The following is a 23,281-nucleotide window of genomic DNA, read 5'->3' on the forward strand; positions in this document are numbered from 1 at the left end:
TAAACCTTGGTGGTGCACTACGAAGCATCCTTAATTATCCGCACTTGCAAGCGCCGTGGCAGTGGCAGTCCAGAAAGCCATCCCCTTCGTGAGATTGATTTCTGCGGTTTCCACCCCCAACCCCACACCACCCCCCCCTCCTTTGTTTTATCTGAATGAGATAATTACCCCCGATCGAGTCGGGTGGTCTCGGCGGTCCTCGGGTTGCTGGAAACACCTCGGCTTGTCAGGGGTTTCACAGCCCACCACCACCTCTCTCTGCTCCCAGGGTAGTTTGGTTGCCGTGAAACACACGCCCGGGCGGAGAAGAAGCGGCCACGGGTCGATGGGAGGGAGTGACCGTCCGCCACATCGGCGCCTTTGAAATATGGGATCGGAACGCTACTGTATGTAATGGATGGCCGGCGTGAACTCTCAACCCGAGCTCTATTTAATTTACTCCCTTAGCATCCAGCCCACCACCCTCCCCCCCACCCAAAAAAGGCAAACTATGAATGTGCACGTGCTCACGCACGCACTATCATTACACTGAATCACCCCTAATGGATAAAATCGCCGGACGATTACACGATTGCCATCAGACAATTGGGCAACAAGCGATGAATATGCAGTGATAGATTTATTTATTTTTGAGTGCCAGATACTCGCCTTGAAATTCAAGCCCAGAATAACAGATGAGCCTTCACGCGAGATCGGAAGAGTCGCAGTAAGTTGGGGGGGGGGGGGGAAGAAGGGGGGGTGGGTGGTGTGAGCTCCAGGGGTTTGGACAGATTCCACTTGATGGATGCATTGTTGAAAAATGAAATGGTTCAACACTTACATGGTTCAGTAGTGTGAATGGAGCGCGACTCTGGTGGGGTTGTGGAGAGAGGGGGCGTTGCTGGAGGGCTCTTAAAAAAAAAGCTCGCCGTGAGAGAGGGGGGCCTTGGCTTCCACAATGGGCACCTTCTGCGTTCCAAGCTGCCGTGGGGCAGATGTGGTGAAGGGGGAGCGATTTGTGATTTCGAATCCCCCTTGTGTTCCCTTTTACATCCGCAGTGTAATTTCAGAATTGATTGTTATCGGATAGACGCGAAAGGTTTCATCTGATGAAGGAGTCCTTTACTGAAATGAAAATTGTCTAACGACGAGGAGGCTGGGGGGGTGTTAATGTTTCCCTAAAAAGGTTAGGGGAGGTTTGCAAATTGGAAAAGTGACATTTGTGGAAGGATAATTTTGGTGGAAATTGCATATTGTTAACATAATTTATAGCACTGTATAGTAATTGTTTTTTTAATTATTGCTCGGCATAATTTGCTACAGTAGAAATGGAACGTTGTTTAGCATGTGGTAATACAAAAAAATCAAATTTTGTACAACTCTTGCTTCCTTGATAATTTTACATTTAGAAGATAATGAATGATGTATTATATTTGTGTCATCTATGTCATCGGTGAAATGTATATTCAAATGTTCTTCACGTTTCCCGTCCGAAGTGTACGTGTGTGACTGCCACGTTTGTGACTGCCACGTGCTGGTGTGGGCATTCGTGCACGGAGTCAAAAGTCCGTCAAACATGTCTTTGTTCAAAAACTTTCAGGGTTCAACTCTCACTCGTAATGGTGGTCCCCGTGGCAGTGAAGGAAATTCTACATTGGTTCTTTCGGTAAAGTCACGTAGAATGCAGTAGGGTGGGTAGAATAATACATAGTATAATATTACATAAATATGCTAAAATTCCTCTTGATATGCAAATTATTTTGTCAAGGCGCTCTTCCTCCTCCCTCCCAGCTTAAATAGATGCTCCAAGCCCAGGACGTGTCATTCAGACTCTGTCTTATCGACAGACCTGTTCTTCACCTGAGGACGGCTGCTTGCGTTGTGGCCGAAGCGTCGTGAGAATTATTTTATTATTTCCATTCTACGTGACTTTACCGAAAGAACCAAGAAGATGAATCCCTGCAGTCACGAAAGCTTTACATCGAATTGATATTACGTTTAATTTTTATTATTTTATTATTTCCCTTCTACGTGACTTCACCGAAAGAACCAAGAAGATGAATCCCTGCAGTCACGAAAGCTTTACATCGATATATTTTATTGGATTATATTTGTATTATTTTATCATTTCCCTTCTACGTGACTTTACCGAAAGAACCAAGAAGATGAATCCCTGCAGTCACGAAAGCTTTACATCGATATATTTTATTGGATTATATTTGTATTATTTTATCATTTCCCTTCTACGTGACTTTACCGAAAGAACCAAGAAGATGAATCCCTGCAGTCACGAAAGCTTTACATCGATTTGATATTACGTTTAATTTTTATTATTTTATTATTTCCCTTCTACGTGACTTCACCGAAAGAACCAAGAAGATGAATCCCTGCAGTCACGAAAGCTTTACATCGATTTGATATTACGTTTAATTTTTATTATTTTATTATTTCCCTTCTACGTGACTTCACCGAAAGAACCAAGAAGACGAATCCCTGCAGTCACGAAAGCTTTACATCGAAATTCTACATTGCCATGAAAAACGCACCGTTAACTTCTCGCAAAATATTACTCGTTGAATTTTACTCCCGAGGAGGATGATGGTCCGAGTCAGTTCCCAAACCTGGATTTGATCTCACGGTTTTGAGGATGCCATTTGGGCACTCGACAGGTGAGCGGTGGTAAATGCGTGTTTGATTCACCGTGATGCTTACTGCAGTGACATATCATCTCTGTTGCGCTCGCGCTCGTGTGTGCGTGCGTGCGTGGGTGCGTGCGTGTTTTGTGTGTTCTGTTGCGGGCGCGTTCAGGACCCCGACCATGGCAGGAGGGCTGTTTGCCATCGACCGTGACTACTTTCAGGAGATTGGCACCTACGATCCTGGCATGGACATCTGGGGAGGAGAGAACCTTGAAATGTCTTTCAGGGTCAGTGCTTCCGCAACAGGCACTTTGTTTTCAAATGCACTCGGACAGTTTAAAATGCACCTCGCGGGCTGGGGTTGTGGGGGGGGGGGTTTACGCAGTAATTTGTACACATGAACAAATCTTTACTTCAGTGGAACAAAGATGTTGGCTTCAGATGGCTTTTATAGACGACGTGCGAAAGTGTCCACACTTACGCCGTATACTTTCAGGTGTCCATCAACGGAAAGTGCACTTGGCAAGTCTGATTTACGAAGAAGAAAAAGCAGCCAAGTTTGTTCATTTTATCTGGGCGTGGGACGCAGCATTATTGGACTGCAAAGCTGGTCAAGCGTAAAGCGAACGGAGTGGCATGCAAAGCCATTTCCCATCCCGCTTACCGTGTGGGTGTGTATGTGTGGGGAGCGGTAAGTGTCGCAGTTAGCCGCTGCGCTACGAACCCGTCCACCCGGGTTCGATTCCCGCTCACGGCCAACACCAGTGACGATTATCTGAACTGGTCCTGGGCCTCCCTTAGGTCGACTCAGCCTCAGATATACACATAACCACTCGGTAGGCCAAAGGCGGCCCGGCGTGGTGTTTGTGTGCTGTGCCGGCCTTTATAGGTACTCACTAACAGCACTTGCTCCTACATTCTGTTTAGGCTATATGGGGGATCTTTGTATATATATATGAAAACAACTAAGTAGTGTTCACTTGAAATTGTTATTGGACAAATAAGTTAATAACTTGGAGAAAAAATAATTTATTGTGAAGGAAACATGCTAAGTATTTTAGGATAATGAGGTTAAAGATTCTCAAATTAAATGGATAAACAGGCAATCTTAATTTTAGAACTTTCGTGACTGCAGGAATTATTATTTGTTTCTTTCGGTTAAGTCACGTGACTTAACCGAAAGAAACAAATGATAAACAGGCACTTTAGTAAATTATACTTGTGCAGTCAACCTTAGAAAGTCCATTTGTACTCATTACTTACAGAATGGCGTGTATTGAAAGGTAATGTCTTTGTCAATATAAAAGAAAAACAACAACAATTATCGGCTTGGAATTTACATGCTTTACATTATCTGCACATATATTCTGTACACCTCATTTGTAGCTATGAAGCCAATTTGTACGTGGAGTGAAACGGTCACACAGTTTCGATTTAAAGCTTCCGTGACTGCAGGGGTTCATCTTCTTGGTTCTTTCGGTAAAGTCACGTAAGCAATCTTAATTTAGGAGCTTTCGTGACTGCAGGAATTATTCTTTGGTTCTTTTCGGTTAAGTCACGTCTAAAAATAAAATTATAAATTAAAATAAAATAACATATTACGTAAGCAGCCGTCCTCAGGTGGAGAACAGATCCACTGACACGTCTGTCGACAGACCTGTTCTCCACCTGAGGACAGCTGCTTGCGTTGTGGCCGAAACGTCGTGAGAATTATTTTATGAAGTTTTATTTTTATTATTTTATTATTTCAATTCTACGTGACTTTACCGAAAGAACCAAGAAGATGAATCCCTGCAGTCACGAAAGAAGCTTTAATGCGAAATTTAACCGCGTGGAGACTTGTTCGTGCGGCGGGCTGCGGGCGGCTGCCCTGCTCACGGTCATCGCAGCTTGGCCGCCCGCGCGCGCCCCAGTGGCCAGCGATGCCGCCGCGTGCCGAGCCAGCCCTCGGCTGCTCTCTGCGGGCCTGGAGGGAGGCTGAAGGGCACGCAGGGACGTTGCGTTCGAAGCCTCGTCTTCTGCCGCGCGCAGCGGCGAGGGTGGCAGGCTAGCGGCGGGCCTGATGACGCCGAGTCCCCCAGGTGCAGCGCGGAGAGCCGTGGAGTTTATAAAGCGCGGCACACTTGATTACGCTTTGCCTTCGCTGGTTGCCACTTGCCTTTACCAGAAATCCCTGGTTGTTTTCACGCAGGTAATTGCAAAGCCGCTCGAACCGCCTCCATGGGGATTTACCGTTTGCCCTTGAAAGTCATAGTATTTGTTTATCTGTTTTAATGTCAACCACCAATTATTGCTGTCTTTTTTTTCTCTTCCATAGCGCTGCCTGAATGCATAACATCCGATTGCCATTCCTTCAGGCCACTCCTTGAGTGGATGCTTCTAACGTGTCAGTGGTCCACTTCCCAACGATGCCGCTGCATTGTTTCTGAGAGGGAAATTGACATCGCTTGCTTTTAAGCTGTCAGAAAGGGCTTGTCGCCTGCAGATTGAGACGGCAGCTCTTGGAAGGGAGGTATTTTTTTATGACAGGTCATGCAAAGAATCACTGCAGTTCACCGTTATTTGTTGCCCATATTCATTATCCTTAACCCAGGATACATTTAATTTCAGTCTCCACGGGGAGTTACTCATGTGGTCCCAGCGCTCTTGTGACGCGAAGGCACTGGTTTGACTCGCGGGGCGTACTTCTGAACGGCGCGAGAGAGAGAGCTGCGCCGGCGGTGGTTTGCGCACTGCGCGATAAACTCCCTGTCCTGACTTATTCCTGGCGAGGGCTTCAACATGAACGAGGAGTGATCCCTGAACCGGTGATGAGTGCCTCCCTGAGCAGCGTGGTGGTGAAGTATGGTCAAACTCCCCCACCCCCACCCCACCCCGCGAGGGACATGGCATAGGGTGGCCCTGTTTTCCTAAAGTGAATGGATAATACGTTTTAAATGATACCTCTTGTCAGTTGCTGCTACCGTCAGCCGGCCAGGGATTTTTGCACACAGCGTTGGTGTACGGTGATTTTTTTCTGCAATATTTAGCTGTCTTTTCTTGGATTTTCTGTTTGCACTTAGTCACATATTCACTTTAAGATGTTTTTTGTTCATGTTTTAGTTTTTTGTTTGTTGCGGTTGCACCCGATTCAAGAGCCGAATGGCTCACACCTTAATAAATTAACTTTAACTTGAACTTGAACTAAATACGAACGTGCATGCGGAGAGTGGCAGTGGCCAGCGGCACGCCAGCTCTGCGCCACCGTTCCTGTGGAAGGCGCAGGCTGCTGCCGCTTTGGCCGCGGGGAAACTCTTCGGGGGAGAGCGGCCTCTTCATTCTTGGCCCGGCGCCGAAATGAAATCAAGCGTTTTTTTTGTTTAGCCCAGATGGTAACTGCGTCTTACTTGCGGGATGGTTATTAATCTTTAATGCTGTTATGTTCCGGCGGAGTGAAAACAATGCTTTGAATTCGAGAGTGAAAAAAATACACGCGCGCAATCGAAATAAGGTCACCGTGAAGGCATTTGCGTTTTTCCGCTTTCGCCACGTGATGGGTCTTACGCTCGCTCCCCGAGTCCGCTGATGGAGGTCTGCCCGGGGTTCAGGTTGCATGGGGCAGAATCCCCGGCGGTGCGGATTTCATTGCATATTGTTCTAAAACCGTTGAGGATTAAAAAGGTCACAGACCAATTAAAATAAACCCTTTTTACCGCGGCAATGTTGCAGCGTTGAGTCAATGTTTATGGGCTGCTGTATCAGTCAATGAAGAATTCGATCAATAAGTGTTTATTTTAAAAGATCACCGGTTGCTTAAGGCAGGCCTTAAGGTAAAATACTGTATTGACTTGACATTTTGCAATTTACTTTTGCTTGTTGATGCAATTAGTAGTTAAACTGTGCGTCGTAGGTTCTGAGAGGCAGAGAGAATTAAAAAAGGTCGGTTTTTATTGAATCGCAAGTGTTTGCGAGTGCCCTTATAAAGAGGGTATTTATGCGCGGCTGTAATTTAATGCCGTTTTAAAAGTTTAGTGATTTTCATAGTGACGTATTCGCCAACTTTTCTTTGCTGGTACATGCGATGTGAGTTGTTCTTTGTGATCTAGCGGCTGTTGGCCAATGAGATGCTGATATTGTTGCACAGGTGTTGGTAGAACTTGGGTTTTGAGTAGAAATGTGGATAATTCTCATGGATAGTGCAAGAGAATCTGTTTTACTCCGTTTTCATGGGGTAGCTAGGGCTGGTCTAGAACTAGGTTTTTACACTTCTCCTGCCAAACAAATTAAGTGGTGTCTCCGTGTACGTTCTGATCTTTCAAGAACCGCTTATATTTGCACGGTAGAGCTACTGGGATAAAAGACAGATCTCCCATTTCATCCCCTTTGATCAAACTCTCACTCATTGCCAGCCCTCAATTTCCCCTTCATTGAATTGCGTCTTGAGCCGTGGTTGTATTGAGGACACCTCGTAAGCGAATCGTACCGTGTTGTCTCGCTCTGAGTACGATGACTCGATTTGTTTTAACATTTGCCCCCCCCCCTCCCCCATTCGAGTATTTGGCTGCTATAAATGTCCACGTGATAAGCCACTTCGTTGAGCTAATATTTGTGGCCAGGTCACTTCGAAAAAATAAGATAATAGCTTCGAGGGCTTTACCTGGTAAGAAAGAAAAAATGTTTAGTTTCATTTGTATATTTTTTTAAGCGATTTGTTAACCTTTCTAATACTTTGAACTCCTTTCGTGTTTTTGTATTGTTCGTTGTTTGTAAAGTTCTGACCCGTCCCTACTGGGCATCTGTGGAAAAGAGCTTTGTAGCTCATCGGATTCCTCCGGTGTAAATACATCTTCTGATTCTGAAACAAAGTGGCCCTACTGGGTCGGTTAAAACTCTACATAGTCCTCTCACATGCCCCCCTCCCCCGCCTTTAAGAGGAGACAGCAGAGGTTGCAATCGGGTACCCGATACCCGTACCCTACCCGATACCCAGGTACCCGGGTACCCATTTGCGACCCTGGTGCGGCCGGGTACGGGTACGGGTAGGCCTTGAGTCACTGGTGAATAACCGTTTGTCACTCATTTCGGGTAGGGTACGGGTACCCATTTGCGACCCTGGGTACGGGTACGGGTAAGGAATCGAACCCCGTTTGCAACCTCTGAGAGACAGCGCTGTCTGCCCCCCCCCCCTAACCCCCGACTATTACCACTCCGCATCTGGCCGCTGCCCGGTTTGTCGGTGACTCGGTGTTCAGACGCGTTCCACGGTGCGGCCACTCTCTGAGCTGCCCCGTCCCCACCTCCCCCATCTCGTGACAACACAAGAGAGCGGAGACGGGCAACCTGGGGGCTTGATTCCCATCTTGATAGACCCCCCCCACTCCCCACTCCCCACTGAGCTTTTATACGCTGCCTCCCTTTAAGCGAGGTCATGTCACGAGGCGGGGTGGTTGGTGCTTGCGTGCGTGCGTGCGCGTGGCGGCACAGATCTGGCAGTGTGGCGGCTCGCTGGAGATCGTCACGTGCTCGCACGTGGGCCACGTGTTCCGCAAGGCCACGCCGTACACCTTCCCCGGCGGCACGGGACAGGTGATCAACAAGAACAACCGGCGTCTGGCCGAGGTGTGGATGGATGAGTTCAAGGGGTTCTTTTACGTCATCTCTCCCGGTGAGACTCTTTTGATGGCGTTTCCCGCGGGTGATTTTTCCGCGTGTTCTTTCTCGCTTGTCTTCCGGTGAAGAGCTTCCATGGCTCATCGGATTCCTCCAGCATAAATCAAGATTCTATTTTATACGCTGCCTCCCTTTCGGTAAAGTCACGTGGCTTTACCGAAAGGACCAAAGAGTATGGATTCCTGCAGTCACGAAAACTTCAAATCGAGATTCAATAAAGATTCTGATTGTGGTGAATGTTAAATGCCTGCAAATGCCTGTCCTCGCTTTTTTAATCTATTTCAGAATGAGAGTAACCGTGTTGGCACGTAAGTATGTATTTGATCATTAGCTTAAATCTTGAAAGGAATAAGGTTATGTAATGCATTTAGCCCGTGTATTTTTTCATATTAACCTGTGCAAGGTGCAGACCAGCTAATCGGTTGTGTTAGAATTGCCTTGGTTGTTTTTAACTGGGGTCAGGATCAGCACATCTTTAAAGGCTCGTAAAGTGCGTGTGTGTGCATGTGGAGTGTCAGTGCAGGCAGTAAACTCGCAGAAGAAATATTGAACCTTGACGCGTGTGGTCTCTTTGGAACCACAATAACTGCCCGAAGGTTACAGGGCAATTCAATTGGTTGGTTGACTTGGAGAAGCAATGTGTTGCATGCGAACGCTAAGTTAAGCAACTTCAAAGATTTGCAGCAATGCCATTTCTCCAATTAGCCACGTAATTTTAGGTTGATGAGATTATTGGTTCTTCCACATTAAATCGTTTCTGTTTGCAGCTGATATATCCCGCGGCGTGAGTGTTTTGATGTGTGCAGATGACTTTATATTTCAAAACTAAATCCTTTGGCGGCAATAGGCGGATAAGAATTTGGTGCAGAAATCCCATATTTCTATTGACAATCGGCCTTTCAAGCAGTGGTGTGGCATGTTACCTGCGGTGCTTTGATTAATATTTCATTCGCACCAGCACAGTGGCTGCCTGCTGCACTGAGTAATCTCCATTGTTTGCAAACAGTTTGGTTGTCGCTTTGCGGAACACAATGTCTCATCCTGTTAACGAATGAAATGCGTGTGTCTTTCCCCCCCCCCCTTTACTCAGATTAATGTGCAGCATGTGCAGCCTTTTCTTCGTCCCGAAAGACATGCACGCGCAAAATGCACAAATTCTTACTTTTCAATTCGAACAAAAGATGAATGCGAGAGGGAACTTCCAGAGTGCAGGGAAAAAAATTTGGCAAACAGCCGCGAAATATACGGATACATGATTCCCGCGCTGTGCATTCCCTTGTCGTACGTAGTGCTTCTGCGCGGCTATATTCTGACCCGCCCCTACTGGCCATCTGTGAGAAAAAAGAGCTTTACAGCTAGTCGGATTTCTCCAAGGCGAAATAAAGATTCTGATTCCGGATCGCTAGCCGAGCCGTCAGTCATTGCGCTTCTTTCGCGCTGGCAAAAGGAGCGTGAAATTTCCACGCCGAGATTTAAGAACCCGGCCCACGTTGACACGAGTGCGAGCTTTAACCAAACAGAAGGTGGCATCTAAAGTGCAAACCAGTTAATCTTAATGATGTGGAAACACAGCACCACATGCATAGTTGTTCACTGCAGGCAGCCATGATGCAGTGTTGGCTGTTAGGGTCGCAGTCTGTGGTGGCGCTTGAGTGTGCATCAGAGTAATGTCGCTTCCAGGCTCATGCATAATGCATTTTGAAATGCACTTGGTGATAAATCTCCAGAACAGCAAAGAAAGCTACAGAAATTCATCCTCGTGTATTTGAATTTAAATGACTGTGAGGCTCGGTATTTTGGAGTTGTACATTGAAGATCAATAGCCCGTGTCCATCTATCGCCGCATTGCTATTCACCCGTCCCCCTGCCCGCCATTAAGAATTAAACGGCAAGTATTCCGTCACCGATGCATTCGCACAACACATTCTGCGACCACGCCACGCCGTTCACTCTCCACGCGGTTTCCTAGGCGTCACAAAGGTGGAATATGGCGACGTCTCGGCACGGAAGGCCCTGAGGGAGCGGCTCAAGTGCATGCCCTTCTCGTGGTACCTGGAGAACGTGTACCCGGACTCTCAGATCCCACGGCACTACTACTCCCTGGGCGAGGTACTTTACGCGATTGCCGCTGCTTCACCGCGGACCTGAAAGAACGAATACCTCCCCCCCCCCCCCCACCCCCGATAATGCCATTCGAAACGACGAGGAGGCTGTCGTGTGCGCTGGCGTTCATGGTCCCAAGTTTTGCTGGATTAACAAACGAAAAAAATACCCGTGGGCCAGTGCATGAATCGGTGCCTGCCTGGAGTGAAAATATTTCAGTCTCGCCGATTTGCACGGCCGATGAGATTTTAATTGTTTTCTTGCCGACCCGTTTCAAAATGGTTATCGCATTATTTGACCGTTCTTGGCCCACGCAAAAACACTGTAAAACCACTTGTGGATTATGGAACCACTTACGTTTTGGAAGCACTTGCGTTTTGCCACCTCTGGTGTTACCGACAAGTGAAATGAGCTGGGCTCATGGACTAACTCAATGGGGATTTTACACAGCGGCAAGAAATCATCGCTCCCAACTAACAGACGAAGAAGGCCAGTGCTGAGTCGCCTTGCGTCGCTGGACAGGGGCCAGCTGCTACTGGTGGGCTGCCCCTTCGAGCGTCTTGAGATTCATCTTCTTGGTTCTTTCGGTAAAGTCACGTAGAATGGAAATAATAAAATAATAAAAATAAAAGATAATAAAATAATTCTCACGACGTTTCGGCCACAACGCAAGCGGCCGTCCTCAGGTGAAGAACAGGTCTGTCGAGAAGACAGAGTCTGAAAGACAGAGTCTGAATGACTCTGTCTTCTCGACAGACCTGTTCCCAAGTTTTGCTGGATTAACGACGTTTCAGCCACAACACAAGCAGCCGTCCTCAGGTGAAGAAGAGGTATGTCGAGAAGACAGAGTCTGAAAGACAGAGTCTGAATGACTCTGTCTTCTCGACAAACCTGTTCTTCACCTGAGGACGGCTGCTTGCGTTGTGGCCGAAACGTCGTGAGAATAATTTTATTATGTTTTATTTTTATTATTTTATTATTCCCATTCTACGTGACTTTACCGAAAGAACCAAGAAGATGAATACCTGCAGTCACGAAAGCTTTAAATCGAAATGTCTTGAGATTGCGTCGATGAGGCATATTAAACAAGCACTTTGTAAGTGCAAATATTATTATTATGACCTGCAATATGTGCACTCAGTTTAGATCAAACTAAACTATAAAACTATTTCTATATTACCAGGTAAGGCCCACTGACTCATCTATTTCTTTTTTAAAAGCGACCTGGCCGCAAATGATAGCTCAACGATAAGTCCCTTATGTGGAAGTTTATAGCAGCCAAATACTTTCAATGCATGTGTCTAAATGTGGAGGGGAAAACCAGAGCACCCGGAGAAAAATTCACGCGACCACGGGCAGAACATGCAAACTCCAAATATATAGGCATCAGGGTCGGGATCTAACCCATGACCTCCTGCATATTGGGTGAGGGTAGTTAACATCTTGTAAATGTGGTGCCCCCAGGTCAACTGGCCATCACAACCAATCGCATTGGTGCCATGTTCATCGCTTGCCTCCTGCCGTCTCCCACAACTGCCACGCAGTCTACCGCCAAGGCCCTCATTCGCCATCTGGCGAAAGAAGTTCAACATACACACATACGTATCTCTTATTTGGTGACCTCTGGGTGCCCATCCCACTACCAGCCACCGCATCTTGCACACGCAACACACCCATCGCAGCCGCCTGATTAAGCCCACAGTGCCACTATTGACAACTCGCCTCCGCATTATACAGTACCCACATTAAGGTGGAGAGCGCATGAATTATTAAGGAGAGAAGCACACGCCATACATCCACATTGTGCGCAACGCCACGTGTGTCCCAAGCGCAACGGTGTATCTCACTTGCTGCCGGCCCCCGTATTAAATCCCGAGGAGGGTTATTAACCTGTTTTACACGCGGGGAAAAATAATGCGCTCCCTGTACATGCGCGACCAAGGGAGAAATTGCGATCTCCCCCGGAGAGCTTGGGCAGCATTTAAATGTTTTATTGTTTCATGAGACTTAAGTAATTGAATGAACTAATGTTATGTATAAAAGCAAACGTAAAAAAAATCAAGAATAATAATAACTCCATCCCGTGAGGGAACTGTTTCATGTTGGGTTCTGTTATTAGAAGAAGCTCATCATGATTGATGGGCAGAACGCTTTGTAGTGTAATGAAGCATCCAATATTTCAATTACTCGCCCGCACTGGCCCTCATCACGGCAGGACACAGCAAATGATGAAAATAGCCCCTTGTTACGTAGGCCCACAGACACACGCTACCAGAAGATATTAAATATTAATCAAGCTGAGATTACCGGCCATTTGAGAAGTGGGAAACGGGTTATAATCGATTTAGTACCAGTCGAAGAAGAGAATGAATCAGACCCTAATAAGATTTTTCAGGCGTACAATATTTCAGTAAATCAATGTGAAAAGGCTTGAATATTTTACGGGACCTTGCCTTTCAGTTAATTGTCTTCTGACCCGTTAAGTAATGACTGATGCGACGCTGCATGAAACACATAAGCTGTTTATTTACAACAGCCGTTTGTCACGTGAGGTAAAATTAATTTTGCATTCATCAATTTCTGCTGTGGCTCACAGATATGGCTCTCTCTGTTGTGCATTTAGATTTACAAATGATTAATGCGACTTTAAATACCACTCTTAATACATCTTAACCCTAATTGTAATTAGGAGAAGGTCAATTAAATTGTTTTTTTTTTGGAAGCAATGAGTGATAAAATTACTATCCGCATGAGACAATCCCTAGAAGGATTCATTAGGATGCGTCACTTGGAGTGGCAATTCTTAACATTTGAATGGATCTCAACTCACGAATGTGGCCCCAATTATGGGCGAGTTTATTATTTGTACCATTTATTACGTGCTATAATAAATGGAATCATCTCAATTAAGCTACTTAGTGTTTATTAACAATAATGGATAATCCAGGCCAGAGGGTGCTGCGAATAATTCACAATCACAAGGTTACCCTTTCCAATCCCAGTTGGGGATTGATTCGGCCCTTGATCCTTTTTGGTGCTCGTAAAATGACTCCCTTTCATGTAGAGTCAACAGTGTTGTCTGATCGACACAATAAACTCAACCATGGGAATGTGAGATTTCCACTGTTGGCTCGGGGCTGCCAAAGGTGATGACTTTTGACTTTGAGCAGTGGTGTATTGTGTATTTATTTTATTCAAGTTCAAGGTCATTTATTAGGTATAGCCCTGTGAGCCATTCGGTTCTTGAATCGGGTGCAACCGCAACAAACAAAAACATGAACAAAAACATCTTAAAGTGACTATGTGACTGAGTGCAAACAGAAAATCCAAGAAAAGACAGCAAAATATTGCAGGAAAAAAACACCGTACACCAACGCTGTGTGCAAAAATCCCAGTGGGATGCAAGTCAAACAACAATAACAACCACAAGGCAACTTAGATTAAGGCCATCAGTCTAACTCTGTACTACAACAAACAAACATGGCTAAACCAATACACTTTTCGAAATCACCAAAATAAAGCCATGAAAGCAATGAAACAGTGATCATAGGAACTGTGACGGAATTTTCACAATAAATGACATAAACAACATGTACTACCAAAACCTTGCAGCCATAACTGGCTGCATGAGTCACTCCATAACAGCAGGAGCATCAATCTGAGTATTATAATTTTTATGACCTTGTTGGTAGGAAACGAAACCATAATTACCATCATGTTTGCTTTTTCAACGTTTCATAGGCAACCAATGCTTGGCTGTGGTCTCTCAGCTTACTGGGATCTCACAGCTGCCATTCGTTGGCATGCCGTACCAATTGTGACTGCTTGATGACCCAGCGTAATAATACACACTCTCGGCTTCCATAGCCGTCCATCTCCAGGTGTTGCTCACGTGCCCAATGCTTGTGAATGCTTGAGAGTGCTGCCTGTCTCGAAGACCCGACGGCTGATAGACCGAGCGGCATTTGCCAGTGAGTAAATCTCCCAATTTAATAGGCCTTGCTTTCACGTCATGAACATAACGGTACAAAGCAGAGGTGGAGGGATGGATGGAGAGGGCGGGGGGGGGAATAACTCTGCAGCCAAATTCAAACAACACAGCCTGACTCACTTTTGCCTCAAACACTATCAGCATGAGCCCCCCCCCCACCCCCAACCTCTAGCCCCCCCCTCCCCCCCACATTTCGTCACGGCTCTCGTGACATTGCCTTTTGATAGGGGAGTGAAGGCGGCAGATAGTAAATAAGCGAGCTTCACATGATAAGTGGAACAAACAGAGAGCAGTGGCAGGAATGGATAACAAATGCAAGGAGATTATAAATTACGTATGGTCGGAGCTATCGCAGAGGGAGCAGCTGAGGGCAATTTAATGGACGTGCACTTGATATAATTGATATAGGAGGACTTTGACAGCAGGTTATGGATTCAGGAGTTTGGGCAAAGTGGCCAAGAGTGTGGGTGAAAAGGGGGGGGAGGGGGGGTGGGTGCAAGCCGTGGCAGCCGACGATGCCTTGATGTGCGAGATGTCACGAGCGGGTGCTGCATCACATGCGCGGAGGTCATCGCGGACGGCGCTACTCAGCGGGGTGGCGGTGTGTGTCGGCCCGCCCGCCCGGCCTCCCGCCCGGCCTCCCGCGGGAACGGCTTCCGTGGTGAGCTCGGGTTTAAAAGGCCCTCCCCCCCCCCACCCTCGCCAGCGGGGACTTCCAGCCACCTTTGAACTACTCGCACTGCCGTTACATGTACTTGAGATTTGAGATATGTGGTGCTGCTTCAGTGACCGTGCGAGTGAAAGCGTCGGTTCGGCGGGGTCGGGGGCATGGGGCGAGAGGGGAACGCTCGCTGAATAACGGAGCGCCACCGGGGGGGGTGGGGGGGGGTCCCTGCGGGGTTGGGTTTTACTGGTCGGTGAACTTGTCCCTCGACTAAAGCTGCACCCCGAGTAATACAATTCTGGTAGCAGCGGTGAACCTAATCGTCCATTTACTTATTTATTCTCAGGCCGTGTACGCTTGCACTTAAGCTGTAAGAACACGAGGCCACGTTTTCTGGATCAGTGGCTCGCAACTTGATTCCTGGAGAAGGTTTTTTTTTTTAGGTCACTTTTGTGGATCAAAGCGAGTTTTATGTTTAGCGATGTCACGGGGTGACCTGGCCGTCTAAGCCATTACTTTGTTGGATTTAATTACCGGCCTGTCCTGTCCGACTGAATTAAAATCCGTATCGCCGGTACATTGCGAACAACGGAAACTCGTACAGTGGTTCACATAAAAACGCCCAAATGTAATACGTTTGGCAACATCGCCGTGCTTTTCATTCAGGACATGCTTAAATGAGCGCGTTTAAAAAAAAATGCGCGGCCGCAAACTTCGTGACCTGCTTCTACGCTCGCATTCTGTCAGAGCTGCGTGCAATAAATAAAAACCACCGATGACCGTCAAATTTACACGTGTCCTGGTGGCACAAGTGCTCTCCACCCGGCTACCCCTGCCCCCCCCACCTCCCCTGGGTGACATGGAATGGCTTACAAAATTAACAATACAATTGCAGCCAGCTGCATTTTTCAAACGCCATACGAATGTGGATGAAATATAAAACGCAATTTCCTGGTTTGTTGACAATGGTGTGGTTACCCTAATGTGATAATCTTCTTGGTTCTTTCGGTAAAGTCACGTAGAATGGAATAATAATAAAATAATAAAAATAAAACATAATAAAATAATTCTCACGACGTTTCGGCCACAACGCAAGCAGCCGTCCTCAAGTGGAGAGCAGGTCTGTCGGAAAGACAGCGTCTGAATGACGCTGTCTACTCGACAGACCTGCTCTCCACCTAAGAATTATTTTAATATGTTTTATTTTTATTATTTTATTATTTCCATTCTACGTGACTTTACCGAAAGAACCAAGAAAATGAATCCCTGCAGTCACGAAAGCTTTAAATCGTAATCTAATGTGATAAGTTTATGAAAAATATACTTTGCGGTTCTTTTTGTTTTTTTTTTGTATCCAGATCAGGAACATGGAGACAAACCAGTGCTTGGATAACATGGGAAGGAAGGAAAATGAGAAAGTTGGAATCTTCAATTGTCATGGCATGGGTGGGAACCAGGTAAGAGTCTGCAGCTTTACTCACTGGCGCCTTGTTACACAGACCGACTGCTCTCAATAGAACACAAACTCATTTATGTGTTGGAGGAAAGGCAGTTTATTACCGGTATTTGGCATGGAAATTAACATGTTCATACAATTCCACACCGATTTGGCCATGCTGGGGTGCCACAGTGGCGAGTTTTTATCTCCCTCGCCTGGTGTGCAGGAGGTCGTCATGGGTTCATTCCTGACCCTGTATTTATGGAGTTTGCAAGTTCTCCCTTTGGTGGTCGTGTGGATTAGTCTCCAGGTCCTCCGGTTTTTCCCTCCACATTGAGAAGCATGCGTTGAAATAATTTGACTACGATGAATTCGACATCATCCGAGGACGGGTAGGGCCTCGTTGCGAGCCAGGGTCATGGTCCAATTTTTTTATTTTAAATGCCTGACAATTTACGCATTAATTCTAGATTGGAAGCTTTCGTGACTGCAAGGATTCATATTCTTAGGTTTTTTCGGTAAAGTCACGTAGGTAAAAACATTAAAATTAATGAAAGTAAAATAAAATAAAAATCACGACGTTTCGGAGGCAACACAAGCTTCCGTCTTCAGGTGGAACTGTCACAGCCACGACAGCTGTATCAAGTAAATGAGAGATTGCATATGAATAAAAAGTGTGCTGTACTTGGCCCTTCCCCCCTCTCCAACCATTATATAAACGGAGTGGTAGCTCCTGAAATCTCTCATTTACTTGATACAGCTGTCGTGGCTGTGACGGTTCCACCTGAAGACGGAAGCTTGTGTTGCCTCCGAAACGTCGTGATTTTTATTTTATTTTACTTTTATTAATTTTAATGTTTTTACCTACGTGACTTTACCGAAAAAACCTAAGAATATAATTTACGCATTGCAAACGCAGCCTTCCGCTGCGAAAACAAAGCCGGACCCTCCTGAAAAAGAGTATTGAGACTCTGAGGCTTTCCTGGGTAAACAATCGTAAATATCTTCTTGGTTCTTTCGGTAAAGTCACGTAGAAGGGAAATAATAAAATAATAAAAGTAAAACATAATAAAATACTTTTTTATTTTATTTTATTATTTCCCTTCTACGTAACTTTACCGAAAGAACCAAGAAGATGAAGAATCCCTGCAGTCACGAAAGCTTTAAATCTAAATTTAATCGTAAATATAATACTAATCACCACGGGGGGAGGGGGGGGGATACACAAAATAAAGTACTATTTTGCGTAGTTCTTGTTCATCCATCAACACCAGAGGCCGAGTCCATTCAATCGACCGCCTTTCAGCTCGCTCGGCTACCTGGAATCCGAACCCGGCATCTGAGCTGCACCGGCGCAAACGCAGCATTGCCCTCGCGGGCTGCTCGTCGCTACGTTGCACACGCCACGCAAACCTCTTTCCCCGCGGCACACTCTGGTCGATTCGCTCGTTGCCTTCGTGAAGGTCGTGTTGGTGTTTTCATCTCTCGCTTGAAGCCGAGCAGATTAGTAATTGAAATAAGACGAGCGAAAAAAATGGAGACGATAATTAATCACATTCCTATTAATATTGGGCGATTTGATTAAAATGTGTCGCTGAGGTTCCTTGCATTTCAAAAGGGGAGACCATTGCGTGTTGAAATTAAATGGTTCTGTTTACTGTTTTTTGTCTCCAGTGACATCCATTGCTCTAACAACCGAGTACGGAATTTAATAAAACAAAACAAATTCTTCTTAATCCAAGCTGTTTGTTTTCCAGGCCCTTTGACATATTTTTTGTTTTGTTTAACTCGGCATAATTTACCCGCATTAATGCCGTCCGGGGTGATCCACTCACCGACATCGTAGCCGGCAAAAGCCGTAGGCAGAATACGTACAAATAATTTCAAAGCCTCTCCACGCCCCTCCCCCCAATCTCAATGCACTCGGTAAATATTTTAACGCTCTCCATTGTTAGCCACAGCGTCCATCGCTTTCACAACATTCAATCGACTGTTGAGAAGAAACGGAAAGATGGTCATTAAAAATCAATGGTGGTATCTATACATGGATTATCCCGTATACTGATTAGCGCGGTTAGCTACGTTCCGGTGCGATCGGCTACGTACGGTGCGAAAGAAGTTCAACATATTTACTGTATTCACAGGCACAGAGGCCATGCACTATCATGTAAACAGTAATATCTGGAGGCTCTCACTTGATACAGCTATCGTGCTGTGACGGTTCCACCTGAAGACGGAAGCTTGTGTTGCCGCTGAAACGTCGTGATTTTTATTTTATTTTTATTTTACTTTTATTAATTTTAATTTTTTACCTACGTGACTTTACCGAAAAAAACCTAAGAATATGAATCCTTGCAGTCACGAAAGCTTCAAATCTAGAATTAATATCTGGAGACCTTAACAATCTGTGTATGTATGTTGAACTTCTTTCGCACCGAACGTAACCAGCCGTGCAAATCAGAGGTGCGGGGAAGGACAACAAACTAAACGTAAAAAGCAGTCCTAAAGAAATGAGTTTTCAAGTGGATAGCTCCAGTGGCTTGCTAATATCAGAAGAAAGAGCATTCCAGGCAGCCACAGAAGCACATCTGATACCAGACATTACACACACGTTGGCTTCAAAATACAATTCCCAACTCCCATGAATAGACACGAAGCTTTCAGCGTTGACACATGCCGTTTAATGTCTGCCATGGCTTCGGCGAACGGAACCAACCAAACACATCACCACGGGGTTGCCCTGTCGTGTGATCATTCTGTAATGACTCCGTCAGAAAAGTCATGTATTTGTCAGCACACCAACAGCAGCAGTGCTGTCTAGTGGATCAACCCCATGTGCTCAACCAGCAAATATCAAACGTTATTCATCATTAGTTTATTTTTGGGTGAGATCGTCGTGTAGGGAAAATGTAATGTTTTTCTTTTTTACTGTAACCCCCCCCTCCCCCCACCACTTGAGAGAAACAATCAAATCACGCTGTCACGTCTGCAAAATATGCCAGTTGATTTGGTTTATCAGCAAAAATCGGAACGTATGTGTGCGCATGTATGTTGAACGTCTTTTGCGCCGTACATTGCCAACCGTGCTAATTGGAGGTGCGGATTGTTGAAAAGCAAACAGCATTTCTTGACGATGTTTGTATGACGATGTTTGTATGACGATGTTTGTATGACGATGTTTGTATGACGATGTTTGTATGACGATGTTTGTATGACGATGTTTGTATGACGATGTTTGTATGACGATGTTTGTATGACGATGTTTGTATGACGATGTTTGTATGACGATGTTTGTATGACGATGTTTGTATGACGATGTTTGTATGACGTTTCGCTGGTGAATACAACCAGCATCCTCAGTTGTTAACGGAAGCTCACCTTTCTCGCGTCTTCGATGAACAAAATCGATGTGCGCGTTTGCCCCCACGGCGCGACAGTTTGTTTCGATGAGCTCCATCGGGTGGTGGAGGGGTTATCGTTACAAATTGACATTTTACCTACACGACGATCTAAGACAAAAAGCAACGAATTATGAATCACGGTGCTATTTTTGTCGTGAAAGCCTACGAATTAAAAGACACCGCACGTAATCTGTGTGGCTCTCGTTTGTATAACGACCCCGTTGGGGAGAGAGTTCTGCCTTTCATTCACATGCCTTTTGGTGTTTGTTTGATTGAGCACGTGAGGCCGATCCACAGGAACGGGGATGTCCTTGCCGTGTTCCGACCTTCAAATGAATGGCAGACTTTTCCGACGGAGTGGTGCCGTCATGATCGCACAAAACGTCAAAGACGAACGAATTTCCCAGAAGCTCCGTAGCGATGTGCTGGCGGTCCCGTTAGCTGAAACCATGGCAGCCTTTTGCGGCATTTGGAAAGGCTGAAAGCTGTTCATCTGTGGAAGTTGTGAACCTTATTTTGAAGCCAACCTCTCACTCATTAATTAGGTGCATTGTGTTTAATATATTAATATTCATGCTACATTTTTGGTTTTTAGTACAGCAATCCCCCGCTATACATTCGAAATGCGTTCCTGGGAAAATGCGATTTAACTGTAAATTACTTAAAACGAACTCTTAATTCCCCATAGACATCATGTTAAAATGAGAGGTTGCATTCCTAGCCGACATTTCGGGGGGGAAAATGGCATAAATTGTGCAGAAATGCATATGATTATAAGTTGAATACATTTTAACTCGTAATATATTCAAATCATTAGACAGCACCTACCAGAGATCATTGAATACCTTGCTGATTCTAGGCCTCTTGGGGTGAGCATTGGTGGAGTCATGCAGACAACGGGGGCAACAGGATCGCCTGCCTCTTCATCTGACGATGGAGCCATAGGGAGCTGCCTCTCTCCTCCACGTGGAGGCAAATCCCTCCACACGGTGGAGGGATTTTGCGGTGGTGCGCGCTGTGCAAGTAAAGTTCGCTACCACATCGCAAAGTAGTCCGTTTTCATTATGGGACCTCCTTTGCCAGTACCAAAATATACTAATAGGGGTTTTCCCCTTTTTTTCTGGCAACAAAACTGACACCTTTTTCAAGGAATCATGTTTACATTAACCACAATACTTGCAGTCAAATGCAAACAAAAAACAATACTCTGATCATTTATGCATTGTCCTTGAAACTGATTGGTCCACACCAGAGACAGCTTTCTTTAGAGCCTAGTCTCATATGGTGATCGACCATGTAAACATGATTCCTTGCAAAAGGTGTCAGTTTTGTTGCCAGAAAAAAGGAAAGTAACCCTATTAGTAGTCCGTTTTCACCATGTGTGCGTTCATGCATATGCCAAGCATTACAATTGCAATAAAATGTGTTCCCTGATTAATCGACAACGGTTATGTGAAACAACGCATAATGTGATCACTTATAGTGGGGGGGAGGGTTACTGTCAATTATGAGAACTTTTCAGTCTGTAAAAACAAAAATTCCATCGTTTCCAATAATGATCCGTATGAAGCGCTTCTTAAGCAGCTGTTTGGTTTGGAGTATTTGTAAACGTGTGATATGCGTCACCCTATCCGTGTTAGAAACGACTTCGTGGAGCTGTCAATGAAATTTCGCAGGAACAAAATTACGGCAAACAAAAAAGCCATAGCAATTCTTGGTATGCCACGTTGGTGCTGATAATGTGGCAATAATTTGAAGCATAAAATTCAGGACCAGCCCGGATCACCAGGGGGTACAGATCGAGGTCAACCAACTCCCGCGTCGCCTCTCTTTCTTTCTCTCTCTCACACACACACACAGTCCCCTTTCCCTCAACTCATTCCGCACACGTGAATTTGTGATGGCACACCCCTGTGTCATCATTATCATCTTCATTTTGTGACTCAAACCAGCCCCCGCGTGTGGTGAGCGCCTGCCGCCCAAACAAATGAACTCCCACGTCGTTATCACGACAATGCCCTCTGCTGCCCCCCCGGCCGCTGCCGCAGGTGTTCTCGTACACGGCGGAGCAGGAGCTGCGCTCGGACGACCTGTGCCTGGACGTGTCGCGGCTCAGTGGCCCCGTCATGATGCTCAAGTGCCACCACCTCAAGGGAAACCAGCTGTGGCACTACGACCGCGAGGTGCGTGCCGGCCTCCTTCCGCCTCGCTCCCGTGGGCCTGCGGTGTGAATTAATCAGCCCCGCTCACTTTCGAGTTTGGCTTCATTTGAATGTCATTTTTGCATCTTTGTGATTTTGGGGGACGATATGATTCATTGGCTGAGCTCCACTTCCAGCCAGCGGCTTGTTAGGTATTGCTTTTTTTTGCTGCCAATTTTTTGCAGGTCATAATTAATTATACACAGCTTCTTCTTGCATGCAACACGATTAGCATTGCTATGGGTGAAAACAAAGACTGTCTTCACAGTCTTGCCAACACGGATACACGTGCATTCTTATGCACGTAGGTTCTTATATTTATCTGCTTTCATAAATCATTAAAAATAAAAACACATCTCCCCTTAACAAAAAAAAATGCCTCGTCCCTGCAGAATATTTTACCACCGTTTCCACATTCCTAACCAGATTCATGGCCAGAGGGCCATTTGTCAACATCTCCCAAGTAACTTTGTACGAAACATCGTGACAAACTGGCAGAATAAAAAAAATATATATCAGCCAAGTGCACTTTGCCAGGAGTCGTACGTCTCCTATTGATGTGAGCACACGTGACCTCTTCGTGTTTGCAGCTGTCGGAAGAGAAACTGTAATGGAACATGAGACTCGCCGTGAGATTGTCGGTGGAGAGGTATTGCGTGCAAGGTCCTAGAATGCAAAAGGGGTCCGACCTTGGGCTCCCACTGGAGGCTAGGCTGTTCGAGAGGGCCCTCTACCGGGAGAGATTTCACACTGACATAGATGATGCTTGTCCATAGAAGCCTCGCTGAATATCATGACGTTTTTTTTCAGGAGGGTTCTGAAAGTTTTCGCTGGAATGGGGCGATGATTGAGTAATTTGTTGGTAATTTTCAACTTTGATGCTTCTTATGCTGCTGCTTCAGTTCATGTTTCTTGTTACAAAATCGGTGATCTTTGTTATCTCGTGCATTCCTTATATCTGGCTGGCTGGCACTGTGGCAGGGGTCTCATGAGTTCTAATTACGGTTGAGGGTCAACAGCCTTGCATCTCTCTGGGGGTCGATAAAATTGTGTACCACTTTGTGAGAAGTCAACAGTGATTGTCCTATGGAGATACTGACACCCACCATGGAACCGTGGATTTTGTATGTACTGCATGTTGAACTTCATTCGCACCATACGTGGCCAACCGTGCTAATCGGAGGTGCGTGGGAAGGACCTCTGGCTCTGTCCTCCC

General features: G+C 45.7%; 1 protein-coding gene across 1 annotated transcript in view; it reads left to right on the forward strand.

The window, feature by feature from the left end:
* LOC144951291 (polypeptide N-acetylgalactosaminyltransferase 13-like) overlaps window positions 1–23,281 on the forward strand; it is an 89,941-nt gene that overhangs the window by 65,026 nt on the left and 1,634 nt on the right. Inside the window, exons 7-11 of the mRNA XM_078881527.1 lie at window positions 2,788–2,905; window positions 8,082–8,262; window positions 10,237–10,376; window positions 16,384–16,482; window positions 21,913–22,047. Of these exons, the coding sequence (XP_078737653.1) occupies window positions 2,788–2,905; window positions 8,082–8,262; window positions 10,237–10,376; window positions 16,384–16,482; window positions 21,913–22,047 (673 nt within the window). The remainder of the gene's footprint in view (window positions 1–2,787; window positions 2,906–8,081; window positions 8,263–10,236; window positions 10,377–16,383; window positions 16,483–21,912; window positions 22,048–23,281) is intronic.

This window comes from Lampetra fluviatilis, chromosome 1 (assembly GCF_964198595.1).
Source record: "Lampetra fluviatilis chromosome 1, kcLamFluv1.1, whole genome shotgun sequence".
NCBI lineage: Eukaryota > Metazoa > Chordata > Hyperoartia > Petromyzontiformes > Petromyzontidae > Lampetra > Lampetra fluviatilis.